This window comes from Kockiozyma suomiensis (genome assembly GCF_038497685.1).
Source record: "Kockiozyma suomiensis strain NRRL Y-17356 unplaced genomic scaffold V2V93scaffold_26, whole genome shotgun sequence".
In the NCBI taxonomy this organism is placed as follows: domain Eukaryota; kingdom Fungi; phylum Ascomycota; class Lipomycetes; order Lipomycetales; family Lipomycetaceae; genus Kockiozyma; species Kockiozyma suomiensis.
In genome coordinates, this window is record NW_027117689.1 from 14,412 (window position 1) to 29,288 (window position 14,877).

Genomic DNA, 14,877 nt, shown 5'->3' on the forward strand with positions numbered 1-14,877 from the left:
ATCAACAGTCGTCATTATCTTTGCATGATAACCATTCATCTCGGTTTTTCTCTGTCTTTGTAAGACATACCTAAGAAACTTCAACCATCATTAATTTATAGGTATCAGAGTCACTAAAATTTAGTTATCTAACTACCTGGTCTTAGATAACCACTACCTATAATTAGTTACCCTCTTTGGTCCCTACCAGCCCAACCTTCACTGATCCTAGTCTTTTTTTCTTTCCCTTATATTTAGTCCACATATTGATCTAATAATCAATCCTTTTCTTCTTTTTCCTTTATCCTTTCTTTTTTTTTTTTTTTTTTTTTTTTTTTCTTTTGTGAATTTTTTATTAGTCTTGTCCCCCCTACCAACCCATCCTTCACCCCATACCAAACTATCAACACCCTTCCTTCTCTTTTCTCTTTCTTTTCTCTTTCTTTCTTTTTCTCATCCTCATTCGAGCTTCTCAACCATTGTCACACCCCACATATTTATTGCCTCTCTGCTGAGGATATTCCTGTCTTGGCTGGATGGGTACCGAGCACATAAGTTCAGTCAATGAGTCAGTATGTCCTCATTTTATTTTGTTTCTGTGTCATGATTTAGAGTTTGATATAAAGATTTTGAAGTCACGAAATGTATAGTTACCCGGCTTTAAGATTATTTTATTTTGCCCTATTTCGATGTTCACCTGGTAGTCAAGGAACGGGCCCTTATCTTTTAGGGAATCATTGCCTATGGCCAATGTAAGCACCCACCTCTTTTGTAGCCATGATTAAGTATCTCGTGAACGAGATACTCCATGGCAGGTAGGTGGGTGCCTACCTGCTCCCTATCATAGATGATAGGAAGCGTATATGAGACAAGTTAGAAGTCTTGACATAAACTTTTAACTTGTCTCGAGCCCTCGTTGCCTACCAGCTTATACTCGCATTATTCATGATTGCATAGGGATTGCATATGATCCTGGCTTTATCTCTGACAGTCCTTTCATTTGCGCAAGTACTATAGCCGATAGTTAACCAATTCTCAGAAATTATTCATCTGCTTTACTCTTTAACTTTTTAGAGATATGAAATCGTGACTAACTGCGGCAAATAGACCAATATACTTCTCCAGATTACTACTTGTTTATGAAAGCCACCTTTCAGTATGACTTGATAAAGGATAGCGCAATACTGCAATACTGATTGGTATGAAGCATGAGATTGTGGAATACTGCAAACCTAAAGCTACCAAGGAGTAGCATCCGATAATACAGTCTCCAATCGTCTGCCTTACACTTATCGGTTTTGCCATTGGATGACAATTATTACTATTAATGAGAGCCATTACGATGAGCGGTCGACAGTCGTTATGAAGCTTGCTATTACAGGTTGCCTACGAAAGTTTACCGCTTATCAAAATTGCTATAAAATAGTGAGCGTCGTCTTAAATTAATATTGCAGCCATACCGACGTTACCTTACCTCTGACTATAGTACTCACGCAAGAAATTCATCCTTTTAGCATATAGAGTTTGAATTACTCAGATAGTGGCTTAATAAATCGCCGGCCAATCGTTCTTGATCCCGTCTTCAAAGATCTATGAATAAATCCATTTACAGTAAAGGAAATACTCTTAATGATAAGGAGACTTTACCAAGCCACAGCATCCATGCAAGCCCTCAAAATAAAATTGTTAATCCTTACATATAATGAGAATCCCCCTAGCAGTCGAATAATTGCAATTCATCAATAGAGGTCCTTTGCATCGTCAATTTTCAAGATATGTGTGCCTTTAAAGGCTCTACTTGTGAAATCGTGGGCTATGTATACGGCGGAATAAGTTGGCACAAGTAACGAAAAGTCAAAACTATTTTCTATCTAGTGATAAAGAGTAGTGAGTGTGTCTTTTTGGTTGGAACCCTTAGCCAGTATCGCCGGTAGGACTAGTGTAGTCTTCTTATAGGTCCTGTCAGTATACCGTAGACTCTCAACTATGGATTCGATAAACTTTTCGTGAAAAAAGCGTTTTTTTTCTGCGGTATCTCCATAGAAATTCTGGAAAAAAGGATTGCATCAGTATTAATATTGCTCAGCTCTGCGTGTTTCAAAGTAATGATATGGTCGCATTGAGATCCTCTGGTCTGTCACCAATTATCTCTAGCGGCCCTGTCCTTCTCTTCAAATGGGATTCTCACCATAATCGGCGGAGTTTAAACATAAGTTATTGCATGAGCCAGCAACCTTACATTATGTCTTAAATGCGCCCAACAGCAAGGACAGCAAAGTCGACGCAAGGCTTTTCCGGCTCCTTGCTAGACAATGATGCGTATCTCTTTAGCGGAGTGTAGTTGTCTTTAGTGGTATCAATAGAAGTGGCATATTTCTGGAGTGCGCTATTCGAATAGCTCGATTCGCGAAGACAACGGCGCATGTATCTCTAACCCAACTTTTTCCATTCTTAGATCCTTTACGATTACAGTATCAGCGTCCCATCACAATTAGTAGTGACAATTGATTAAATTTTCGAGCATGGGCGAATGAAAGCTGCTGCTGGAGATGAAGATGAATAGTGAGATCTTGAGTGCTGTGGACCGAAGAAGACTCAAATAACCTCAGGCTTTCTTTTCCGTTTAGATTTCAGTTCGCAATGTCAGCGATGGATATTGGATTCACTTGAATAGTATCAAAATCTCGGCATCCAAGACAGCGATTGGTAACTGGTGACTCTCAATTTAACAACCAGAATGGCTTACATTTATGTCTCAAAGTTGAGCCCTACTCTCTTATTGAATAAACCTTTTTATATTGGGGAATGCTGAACATTAACTTACAAGATTTGATATGACAGGCTGCTTTCCATCCAACTCATACACGATATGGTCGCTATCTTCTCCTAGAATTTGCACGTCGCTTCGCAATGATCTCAAATTATCTAAACACAGTTGTGGACAATTAAAGAGAACTAGGCGCTGGAGATTTATGCACGATTCCAAATCCAACAAAGCTTTGATACCGTTCTCAGTGATATTGGGAGATCCCGAAATGTCAAGAGAGCGTAAATATTTATGCCTTAATCTCCCCACACTTCTCAAATTTCCATCATGTAGTCGATTATTATATCCAATCGAGAGAGTTTCAAGCTTAGGGAACATAAACAGAATGTTGCTTAGCAGCGTCTCGCACTCTTCGACAGTATCAGATGTTCTGCTGTCAAAATCTACATCGGGGCAGAGCGAGATGTCTAAGATTTTTAAGGACCTGCGATTCAATCGAGACAATGCGTTGATTATCGATTGAGAGTGCGCTTCTTGATAACCGCTGATATCAAATATTTCAAGTTGAAACTTTCTGTCCGATTGCGATAGAGGTTCGGTAGCTACACCATCTTCGTAATCCGTTACGCAAAAATGAGGTATTTTCCCAACCATCTTGAGTATTGACATCTTACATGTCGGCGGTATCTCGATTTCGGCACAAGAACGAGAATAACGCATGTCTAACAATCTCAAACGAGGATTAAGGGCAGCAAAATTCAAAAACCGTGGAATAATGTGGTCAATCGGAAGAGGGTGCTGGAACATATTATTATTAACTATGTCCATGTACGTACATCTGAACTCGATCAGCTCGGGACATAGGCGCATCAGATAGAGAACCAGCGATAGCGAGATCTTGGCTCTCTCATTTCTTGCAGAGTATGGAAAGGGATATCTGTAATCATCCATAAAAGGTGACCCGCCAATATTGAGCACGCGAAGTTTAGGATGCCGATAAGAGGTTACTAAATCGTTGAAAAAAGTTATTTTAGATTGCCTTCTTGTCGCATCATAACTGAGAGTCAGATTGAGCTCAAGTAGGTTAGGAAAATCTGCAAGCATGATGGACTCAATTATATCCCGAGGTTCTTCGACGGGAAGGGTCAGCCTTGTTAATTGCTCAAAATGCTTGAAATGAGGAGCATGAGAAGGAAAATCAACTTCCGCATAAAGATACCGCAATGCCGCTTCCGGGTGCAGAATAGAGAGAGATCTCAATTTCGGAAAATCAAGTGCAACCTCCGCTGGATCATCCTGTAAGTTTCGCAAAAGTCGAACAACTGATCTAACGTCAGTTACCATCAAATTATCGATAGTGAGATCAACAAGAGACAAATGGCATCTCTCGAGAATGAAAGTTATAAGAGTTATGGTTAATGGCCACCTGCTATCGCGTAAATCAAGCTTCGTGATCGATCTTAATGATGTCAAAACAGCAGCATTCCAATCAGGACTCAATTGCATAAGCTCAAGGCGATTAAATGGTGGGACGTGCTTGGCAACTTCGACGCAGATGTCCAGAGGAATGTGTAGCCGCAGATTTTGTGGCACTCGAGGACAATCTGCAGCACGCGTATGTTCAAAAGAAGAGACTAGATCCTTGATAACTTAATACAAGTGGCTCTTGATCTAAACATTTGTATAGCATGACATACCGAGAAGGTATCAGGAGGATGAAGAGGATTAAAACCGAGATCAGAAAAGCAATCATACGCAGCGGAGTCGCCCAGCTCCAACAGCGCAATCTCCGTAGCAGCCGTTATCTTTATGAGTAAGATCAAATTAGACCCATGCATACTAAAAGAATCCAAGTTACCTTACTTGCTCAAGTGTGTCTTTGTTCTTTGAGTCGGGTAAGGTCTTAAAGATCTGATAAGCATCTCGAAGAACCCAATCGTGCTTATTCAGTTTGAGGGCAATCTGCGCCCGATTTGCCAGATAGCGATGTGATGACTCTAAAGTTAAGAGATGATGACGCCAATCAAATCCCTATTATAAATTAGAGTCTTTCAATCGCGCACAATATACTAAAAACCAGAGGCTAGACAAACTCGCGAATAGAGAGAGTAGGCGATCTCCAAATACTTATTAGAAGCCGCCCTATCTCCCAATGCAAAATGGTAATCATTTTTATCATCTAGAAATAAAAAGTCGGCGAAATGACTGGGATCTAAATTGCCAAAGTCGGTGGGAGCATACAGTTTTCTCCAGTCAGTCTTGTGATGCCGTATTATCTGGTATTCACTATCTTCAAACTCAAATGCTGTACAGTTCATTATTAGTAAAGACAATCGGAAAAAGCATTCATCGGCAGAAAGTATTGCTGGGATTTTGGCTATTATTTTTCACCGGGCAATCTGTAGCTTGTAATTGAGGGTACCAACCCCATGCATTGCTTATAAGCTTTACACTGAACTTTGAGTGGTGATCATACAGATTCCTCAAGCGGAAGCTGAGTACCAGAACGAGAGAGAAACTGCTGCATACGATATTTACTCAGATTACTCCTTTATCATCCGACTGATGTATGGCAATTTGGCAATCATCTGAACTGGGTAAATTTATCATTTCTCGGTAGATACGACTCTACAGGCAAAAACAGTGAAAGCTGTGTCATGGGTTAAGGTTAATAAAAGCGTTATTAAAGTAAGCGATCGACAACGTCGCATGAATACGGATATCTTTTTACCGAAACTCAGAGCGAAGTCTAAGCTTAGCATATCTTGTCGCTGCTGATGGATTTTACTATAGTGAAGCAGCTATGCCAATGCAGCTTCTGCAAGAGATTGCGTAGGAGAGGTTCTTCCGTGGTACTGACTGGACGAGGATACTCGAAAACAATCTTCGAAAAACAATTGATCTAGAAAGTTTTATCAGCGCTCAGCGAGAGCCATGTATCTTCATTTAGCCCTTTTCGGAATAAGAAGAGGTCGCCATGGCCAATCGACAGTTTGAATCGGTTTATTGGATCTTTGACTAGGTGCAATTGTATTCTTACAAGCAATCATGAATTAGCGTACTTATGTAAGACGTGATGAAATTCGAGAACCAGCCATGATCAGCTGCTACAAACATATTTATATACAACCGACTAATCAAATCTGTTGCTGGTCAGGAAGCACAAAAGCAGGCCGTGTTGCTAGTCGCAGTAGAACTCGTTCGCCTGTATCCGATGCGGGTTGACGTATGTTTAATACGATGTTTGTGATGAGTCTGCCTGCGACAGTATGTGGTGCTGATATAGCATCGTCATGGAATATTGCTTAGCGATGTAATTAGGTAGTCGACTGAAAGATGGTTAACTTGCTTCTACGGTTTGCGAGCTATCAGAGCAAGCCGGGCTTCACCAAGAGAATTTGGTGGTATGTATATGCAAGCTTTATTGAGATTTCCATGATTTGAGCTGCTATTTTGTTCGGATAAGGCACTAAATCACATACAAGAAGGGTACGTAAAGGCTGAGATTCCAATGAGTTGTTGGTGTTTTGTTCTGCAAAAGAAGAAACCGAAAGGGGACAAGATATAATATGATGTATGATCTGGGAGCTGTAAGTTGTGTTTTTATTTGATATGGACGTTGTTATAAAGTGTCCTTCTGATCAAAAAATGATAAAAGATAACCGAAATGGCTCTGTCTTATTCTCCGGATCTAGAAGCAGCGGCAGATAACTCTAGCGGCCAATATCTGTTCGACAATCTACTTTGGGAAATACACTTGATAATATCAAGATATGTTCCATTCTATGAATTGCGACGACTGGCGGTCGTAAGTAAGTACTGGTACCAGCTAATTTAATCTGCTTTTGGTATGTCAAAAGCATTGGATTTCGGACGGTGTGAGCGTCCGCTTACGTTGAATATGATGCGGAATCTTATAGTTATCCGTTGAAAGAAAGGTTTTGAGCTTGCTCTTCCCAATATCAGTCTCCCTGGTGCTCTATCGTGCTATAAAAGGAAAACCAAGTTAATAATATAGGAAGGCGAACCCAATTTGAAAGTTGATAGTTGACTCGCGAGTGAGATATCGGGCGAGGCACAGGACGGCCGAGCTCTGTGACACTCCAGAAATTATCGGATATGACTACCTCTCAGTTCTTTAATTATTATTTTTGAATCTGCGTATGGATTGACCGAGTTATTTCCGGCTAGGGTGGGGACGAGGGCGACAGGTTTATACATATGGCATGGTTTGATGTATATATTTCGCCGGACATGGAATGAGTGAAGTGGCAGAACATTAAATGCGTGTATAATGACGCAGATACTTTGCTGAAAATATTGCCAGTTACTGAGACTGCGGAAGCTTTAGCGGTAACGTGCTGACCGCATATTCTCGCGTAGCTGTTGTTGCTGCTCTTCTTATTTTGGGCCACAGACCGCTTGCATCTTTTCCATTTGTATCCGTTGTGCTCTGATCATGCCTCTTTCTTGTCTTCATTTTCTGTTTCTTCTTCTCTTCTGCTTCTCAGCCTCTTCTCACCTGTAAGGGTCTTTATATATAAACACCCCAGTAGTGAATCGAATCAATCCAATTTTTATAGGGTTTACGTTACCTAAGGATTATGTAGCATGCTTTCCTTTTAAGTTGTCAAGTTTTATTAGATTAAACTATTATTCAGATACTTTGATTCTGTATTCCTATTCATCGTCCAAAAAGATCTTGACACCCCAGTTGGGTTGTACAATTCTCTTCTGAGTCGTGCTTGAAATCGAATCCAACAGCGCTCCATCCTCATCCGATAGAACAAAATCTTGGAAGTTGGCTTCGATTCTGCTTGGGGTAACAGATTTGGGAATCACAGAAGTACCACGCCAGATCGCCCACGAAATCAAAATCTGTGTGGCTGTCTTTCCCGTTTTTTCCGCAATCAGCGACACAATTTTCTCCTGTTGCAGTGGCGCGTCAGTTGACCCCAGAGGCGAGTACGCAGTCAAGTGAATTCCCTTCTCTTTTGTGTACTTTAGCAGCTTGAACTGTGGATTGTAAGGGTGTAACTCAACCTGATCGACGGCAGGTACAACAGTTGTCGTCGGCGCAGCAAGTAGTTCGTCGAGGTGCACGGTCGAGCAGTTCGACACGCCGATTGAGCGCACTTTGCCAGTCTTGAGTAGTTCCTGCATCGACGCCCAGGTCTTGACGTAGTTCCATTCCTCAGTTGGCAGTATATCACGAGATCCATCCTCCTTGGTAGGGAAGAGCGGGTGGTTGCCATTCGGATTGAGCGAAACAGGCCAATGCATCAAATAGAGATCAAGGTAATCCACGCCAAGTGAGGCTAGCGATTTCTCCAGATCTTCGGCCACCCGAGTGTGTCCGGTACACCAAAGCTTCGAAGTGAGGAAGATGTCTTCACGAGGAACGCCAGACGCCTTGATGGCTTCGCCAACGGGCTTTTCGTTACCGTAGCACTAGAGATCACTGAAATTTAGTCAATCGACAGTGTATAAGAGATTAGATATGCATACCAGAGCAGCATCAATGTGGCGATATCCGAGCTTGAGCGCGCTGAGAACGGCAGTGTAGACCTCGCTCTCCGGGGACTGCCAGGTGCCGAGTCCAAGTGCGGGGATCTTGTAGCCGGAATTAAGGGTGAATGAGCGTCTATCGCGCGGTCAGAGAAAAACGGGATCCGTGAGTTTGCAGGTAAAGAAGTACGTACCCGGTAGCCATCTTTGGGTTACTGATCGATATTCAGGGTAAAGTGAGGATGGATCTCAATGGGAGGGGGGGATTCGTCGCAGTCGTCGAGAGGCATACATATATTCTGGTTCGGCGAAAACTGGTTTCATGGGGGCAATGGAGATTGCGAACCACCATCTATTCCACCATTCTATTCCGCCTTTCCCCGCCCAGGTCCAAACCAACCCCCACGCAGCTGTCTGCTTCTCACCCTAAACCTATATTGCACAAATCTCTGTAAGCTTAGTCATATGACTCGGCGATAAGGGCCACAGACACGTTTCCGAGGAGTCGGTAAATAAACTCCGGCGAATCAGCACAAGTGGAGTTAGTAGTTACACCCCGGCTTCAACCGTCCTCACCATCTTCCCTCTCTCTGCTCCCCTCTTCGTTCTTTTATCTTTTTATAAAAATGTGCAGCCTGCAAGACTAGTTGAAATTTGTTTTAAGCCTCCTCGGCCTCATAATCGTTCATTTGTAGTTTTCGTTCTACTTTTCTTTCACTGCTTCTCTTGCTTCTGCTCCAAATGTCCTTCGAGAAATCGTTAGCTGGTTGCGGAAAGACCTCGTCGCACAACTCTTCTCCCGCATTTGAGGAACCTACTGCTATCAGTTCTGCTCTTCAAGAGGAACTAGATAAAGAAGCAACCTATGGCAGAGCCAGCACCGGCTACGCACTAGATCCCCATGAACTCTACCCTCCAGACTACGGACTAAAAGGTGATTCCTTTTGGATTGATTGCTTGTTAGCAATTGCTCGTCTTAAACTAACTACATATGCAGCTTGGATCTGCGTCTTTGGTTCCTTCTGTGGTATCTTCGCCTCATTTGGCTATATCCAGGTCATCGGCGTCTTCACCGAATACTACGGCAAACACCAGCTAGCTTCTTATACCTCGTCCCAAATAGCATGGATCACTTCTTTACAGACTTGTCTGACTGTGTTTTGTGGCGTTATTGTCGGTAGAACTTACGATATTTTTGGCCCTACTCAGCTTCTCATCGCAGGAACCATTCTCATGAACTTTGGCATCATGATGACCTCGCTTTGCACGCAGTATTTCCAATTCATTCTTGCTCAAGGTATCTGCACGTCGTTGGGAGCATCTCTTATTTTCAATCCCTGCGTGTCTTCTATTAATACCTGGTTTGTCAAGCGTCGCGCTGCAGCCTCTGGTATCGCCAACGCCGGCTCTTCTCTCGGCGGAGTTGTAATTCCTATCATTTTTCGTAGTGTCGAGAAGCGAGCAGGATTCGGATGGGGCGTGCGCTCAGTTGGCTTCTTGCTAACTTTTTTTTCTATTCTCAGCTGTTTGACAGTCACAACGCGTCTGAAATCTCCTGGCCGTCAGCCTATCCTTTTTTATCAGAGCTATCTCAAGCCTTTTGGTGATACAGACTTCTGTCTGGCGGCTTTTTCTGTCTTTTTCGCTTACTGGGGTCTTTTTATTCCCATCTCTTTTGTTCCTGACCATGCAGTTGCTCATGGCTTTTCCGCCACTCTCTCTTCCTACCTTATCTCTATTCAGAATGCTGCGTCTTGCTTTGGTCGAGTCGTACCTGGCTTGCTAGCCGACAAACTCGGACGTTTCAATACTTATGCTTTTGGGACTATTCTTTGCGCCATTCTCACGGTCGCGTTATGGATTCCTGCATCTTCACATGTAGCAATCATACTGTACGCTGCATTTTACGGATTCTCTTCTGGAATTGCTTTCACCATGTGGCAGCCAATGATTGCAGAAATATCTCCAATGCAGCAAGTTGGTGCCCGCATGGGTGCCGTCTCTGCCTTCTTATCATTTTCTTCCCTATTTGGTATGCCAGTGGCTGGTGCCATCATTGACTCGGACGATGGCAAATATTGGGGCGCCGCCGTCTTTGCATCCTGCATGATGACTGCCGGCGGCGTAGTCGCTTTCTTTTCAAAGTTAGTTCTCACAAATTGGAAAATACTGTCTACGAAGTAGAATACAGTATAGAAGGGAGAATAGAGACTTTGAAAGATCCTTTAGACAATTCTGGTCCGCGCTTGTTTAAAAATTTGCATCTAATGGTTCCACTTTGGCTTCGAATTTGGCATCTAAAGCAATATTTTTCTTTTTCATTTATAGACTGAATATATTATTGTTTGTTAGCATCTTAAATTTACAGATACATAAAGTCCTTTTGATACTACAGGGATCAATCTGGATTTCCAAAAGTCCAAACTCGATCTAGTTCGGAAAACTGAGGATCGTCAAACCACGGTACCAAATCTTCAGTGTTAAATCCATTATCTGGCTGTTTCACACCTTCTACATCTTCCATCATCACATTAATATCGTTGTACGAAACCAATGGAGAGTTGACCCTTGTATTTGCTTGCGAATATGCGGGGAGATCCCCGGACAGGAAAGGTGCTAGCATCGATCGGTCAGCCTGAAAAGATATAGGAAGTGGCGGAGATGTTAGACTTATTCCCTCTCCGGTGAATATTTCTGCGTACGTTATCTTTTCGGGAATAGGCATAGCTTCCGTAGAAGAAAAGGTCTGATGTCCAGATATTGGTGACGGAGGCGCGGTCTTGGTTTGATCCATCTCACGCGTAGAAGTGGCAGCATACACTGGCGCTCGAATATCAATTTTCTCGTTTTCATTCAGTGTCATCTGCATCCGCGCGTTGACCAGACTTTTCTGAAATCGAGCAAAAAGATTATCCATTGTGCCAACCTCTTTCAAATTGCGTTCTACCACACTCAATGCTGTTGGCATGCCGCCATAATAGTCTCCTCTCCAGCGCCGAGCTAGCTCGCCTAAAGTGTCGACTATGAAAGCGAACTCTGCCAGCAGCTCCGTCTTCGTGAATGACGCATGACACAAAAGCATACGTCCGCAAACGAACAGGCAGAATCCAAACTGTGGATTTACAATGCCATCCATTGCATGTAGATACCTGGAAGTCATTTGACATATTTCTTTGGCTGCAGCTAGGCACGTCTCGGCTGAACTTCTTTGCGATGATCGCATCATCGATGTCAACTGCCACTGAGCCACCGGATATGCTACAAACTGGTGTAATAAAGTCACTGATGTATTGTGTGTCATATGAGCAAGGGTTAAATTCTGATCCATCATTGGATCAAACTTAAGCTTTGGCATCGGATGCACTTTAACCTCTCTCCACTTTGCCGGCAAATTTGCTTTCCACTGTGCAAGTCTCAAATCAAGATCTTTAAATCCGTTCATCCATTCTTGTAATTCTGCTAACGATTGCGGGTGTACATCCTGCTGCAAAAAAAACTGCGTTACCGCAGACAAAAATTCTGAGGCTTCCACACAATATGAAAACCCTCCCAACGCTTTTACTTCATCTTCAAGGCTGCTTTTGTTTTCATCCGTAGTCGCTGAAAGTAAAGAATAATTTCCACTGCTGGTACACGGAGTTTCTTCGTCCCCATGGGGGGTCTCTGGCTTGATTGACTGAAACCCGAAATATCTTCCTCGGTGAGGGATATTATCGTTCCAGTACTCTCCATTTATTGGCAGTCTTCGCCTGACGTCCACTGCAGTCAAACTAGGATTCCAACCAGTAGATATCGAACAAAAGCGATCTAACAAAAATACGTTCCAAAACACTCGTCTTCGCTCTTCTTGTTCGATAAATGATTCAGCTTTTCTAAGAAATTTCATTCGAGTCATAAATTTTTGATTTCGTGGAGGAAAATTCTGCATGCTATCACCATTGCTCTCCTCGCCTGAGTGAGAACTATCTTCATCTTCTTCAAAAGATAAACGAAGATGTTCCACCGTTCGAGACATCGAGTCTACGAGTGCCCAGCTTCTTGGTCCCCTGCCGGCGCCAATAGAATCAAAAGCAACGATTATTGCTGCTTGTACGTTTTCAACAGAATATGACTCCAGATTCTGCAAAAGTACATACTGACGGCAGGCACTGCATAATTTCTCCCGAATAGCACGATCACTAAGCCGCGGATCTTTTGAAAAGCGAGACGTGGCAACTACAATGGCATTAAGAATCACTGATAGACGACGACGTGCCGACGGCAGACGCATTTGCTGTTTAAACGTAACTCGATGTAGTACCGGAATCCACGGCTGATTGACCTCAAAATGAATCTCCACCAAATCGTAGATCAAATCATCGGGTGGAAGATAGGATTGTACTGCATGGAAAGTAGAAAGTAGAGAGGCCAAATCGCCGGAGTCATCACTGTGATAATCGGCTATAGAGTTCTGATTGATAACGCCTGAATTCTGACCTTCTTTCTTTGGCTCGTCAGTAGAATTTGCCGACAGTCCCTTCGCCTTCTTTTGCAGCGAAACATGAGTCCTGGCGTGTAAGTCAGCGTGGCCAGGTACTCCCGCACCTTTGAGTGTTGACTCTTGATAGGTCAGATCGATTTGTTCTTCTTGATCTTCAGATGGCGATCGTTCTCTCTTTCTACTAGGGATTCCTAGCTCTTGTCGCAGGTTCCGTAAATTTTCCTCTAGACCTTTCCATCTTGCGTCACTCTGCTCGTTCCCTATGCTTGAACTGATGCTGGCAATTACCTCTGGAGTAGCTTGTTGTGCGAGGGTACTCATACAATTTATTGTTGGAGACAGTAGCTGACGTAGAATAAGGCTTTGACCAAGAAATAGCTTTTCAAGATTATCGAGACGCTCTGAATGCGATTGCAAAACTCCAGCCTTTATTCTTGGTTTCGTCTTCATCTCGTCATACTCGCATTCAAGGTCTAGATAGAGATCAGCAAGTAATATAGCCAATTTAAGATACTTGTCACTAACTGAATTTTGTGCAGTAAAAGCATGGTTGGGTACGCGAGCATTTTCGTTTGCGTTTGCGACAACCTAAACATCTAACATGAAATCTCAGCAGCTGAATATAATATCCAATTCGTACTTAATGTGAGCAATCACTACTTACGCTGGTCCATCATTTCCATCAGGTCCATCGTCAACGTCATCAACTACTTCTTCGCTATCCATACTATGTGATATGTGGGTCCGTGATGAGTCTACCATCTTCACGTTTATAGCATATCCTCTTAGTTGCAGTATAATATGGAGCTTATAAGACCCGTTTAAAAAACAGTCAAGCTTACTCTTGCGAAGTCGACCTGTTTCGCAGCCAAATTAGATAATCGGGTGTGTCAATACAAGATTGAGTTGCTGCCCCACATGAATCTGCCCCCACAACTTCAGAAGCGACTAGCGCGAAGAGCACGGGACCTCACGTTGCTTACCTACACAGGATCTCTATTCATTTACAATGAGCTCTCTGTCGGTGTCGTCTTATTAGCAAATGTTTTTTTAGCGGCACCTGCCATGTTTTTTACCACAATTACTTTGTCTGATCAATGATACTTTGATACATACTTGGGATGATTGTTATAAATCCCTGCAGTCTCACGAATCTTACTTGAGCAAAAGTGTTTATCAACAAGCCACTACTACAGTCAGCTGTATCTTTAAATAGGACTTCGAGATCAACAATAGCTCATATGTGAGTCGCTGATTCCACCTTGACTGGTTCTTCCGTTTGCCTCCTCAAAAAGCATCATCAATGACTGCTGATACACGGAAACCTGCTACTTAGTAATTCAGATAAGCATTTTCTGAAACCTCTTACGCAAATCGACGCCGTCTTTTGAAGCATCTTGGCATATACAGCTTTTATATTCTTCGCGTCCGCCCTTTCAAATTCCCAGCAAGTACAGCAGCAGATACGAAAGTCCTTATCAAAAGCTGTTCAGTACAGGATTCAGGCGTTATGGTTTTCAATTTTGCTTGCGGTATTTGCATTTCTAGGACAAAGAATTGTCAGCTGACATCACATTTTGCTGAAGTATAATCACTTAGTATGAAATCAATTTAGGGCTGAAAGCACAGGATTGCCTCTTATCTATTATTCACTATGTAGAAGGTTTCAAATAAATCTGACGCCAAACACTGGCATACTTCACAATGCACATACATAGCTGGGGCATCGAGCTTCCGCTTTCTACGCTTTCTACGCTTTCTAATTCTTGTCTTGCAAATGCTGCTTGCCAGTGGAAGAGTCAGACATAGCAAAGTTGATAGAGTTATTCATATTGATGAGATCGCTTGTTGTGGGTTTTATGTTAAGGCAACAGGTTAGCATTGGAATGGATATTGTTACTAGATACTGGGAATCTGGGGTTGCTATATAGACAAAGGAAAACTAAGCCACCCCCTGAACAGCCTCGCTAAGCCACCCTTTGGAACTTTCCTCAGCTTACCCCTGCTCCTTGATTGTTTTCTGCAACTTTGATGGGTTCAGTTCTTGCGGAACTAGTTCCGCAGATAAACTCATAATGTCTTTTCCTCCACTAAGCCTCTTGCGAAGCCAGCTTCAAAGCCATGTACTCCGCCTCTGTTGTAA

The 14,877-nt window shown here is 42.8% G+C and overlaps 4 protein-coding genes across 4 annotated transcripts; 1 reads left to right on the forward strand and 3 right to left on the reverse strand.

Annotated features, from left to right (window-relative positions):
- Positions 1–2,482: 2,482 nt before the first annotated feature.
- Positions 2,483–4,546, reverse strand: V2V93DRAFT_145929 (uncharacterized protein). The gene is made up of 2 exons (XM_066906859.1): positions 4,444–4,546; positions 2,483–4,380 (listed from the first exon to the last, which is right to left on the reverse strand). Exon 2 carries the CDS (start codon positions 4,250–4,252, stop codon positions 2,795–2,797), a length of 1,458 nt encoding a protein of 485 aa, XP_066762827.1. The 5' UTR covers positions 4,253–4,380; positions 4,444–4,546; the 3' UTR covers positions 2,483–2,794.
- A 2,880-nt stretch (positions 4,547–7,426) lies between these two features.
- On the reverse strand, positions 7,427–8,833 carry V2V93DRAFT_393130 (NADP-dependent oxidoreductase domain-containing protein; the record flags this gene model as incomplete). Its single annotated transcript, XM_066912496.1, has 3 exons — positions 7,427–8,197; positions 8,255–8,359; positions 8,810–8,833. The coding sequence occupies 3 exons, from the start codon at positions 8,831–8,833 to the stop codon at positions 7,427–7,429; spliced, it is 900 nt and encodes a 299-aa protein (XP_066762828.1).
- V2V93DRAFT_341069 (major facilitator superfamily domain-containing protein) lies at positions 8,671–10,614 on the forward strand. Its single transcript, XM_066907803.1, has 2 exons — positions 8,671–9,188; positions 9,252–10,614. Exons 1-2 carry the CDS (start codon positions 8,996–8,998, stop codon positions 10,436–10,438), a joined length of 1,380 nt encoding a protein of 459 aa, XP_066762829.1. The 5' UTR covers positions 8,671–8,995; the 3' UTR covers positions 10,439–10,614.
- Positions 10,527–13,715, reverse strand: V2V93DRAFT_377106 (uncharacterized protein). The gene is made up of 3 exons (XM_066911901.1): positions 13,399–13,715; positions 13,260–13,330; positions 10,527–13,207 (listed from the first exon to the last, which is right to left on the reverse strand). The coding sequence occupies exons 1-3, from the start codon at positions 13,494–13,496 to the stop codon at positions 10,653–10,655; spliced, it is 2,724 nt and encodes a 907-aa protein (XP_066762830.1). The 5' UTR covers positions 13,497–13,715; the 3' UTR covers positions 10,527–10,652.
- Between the last annotated feature and the right edge of the window lie 1,162 nt (positions 13,716–14,877).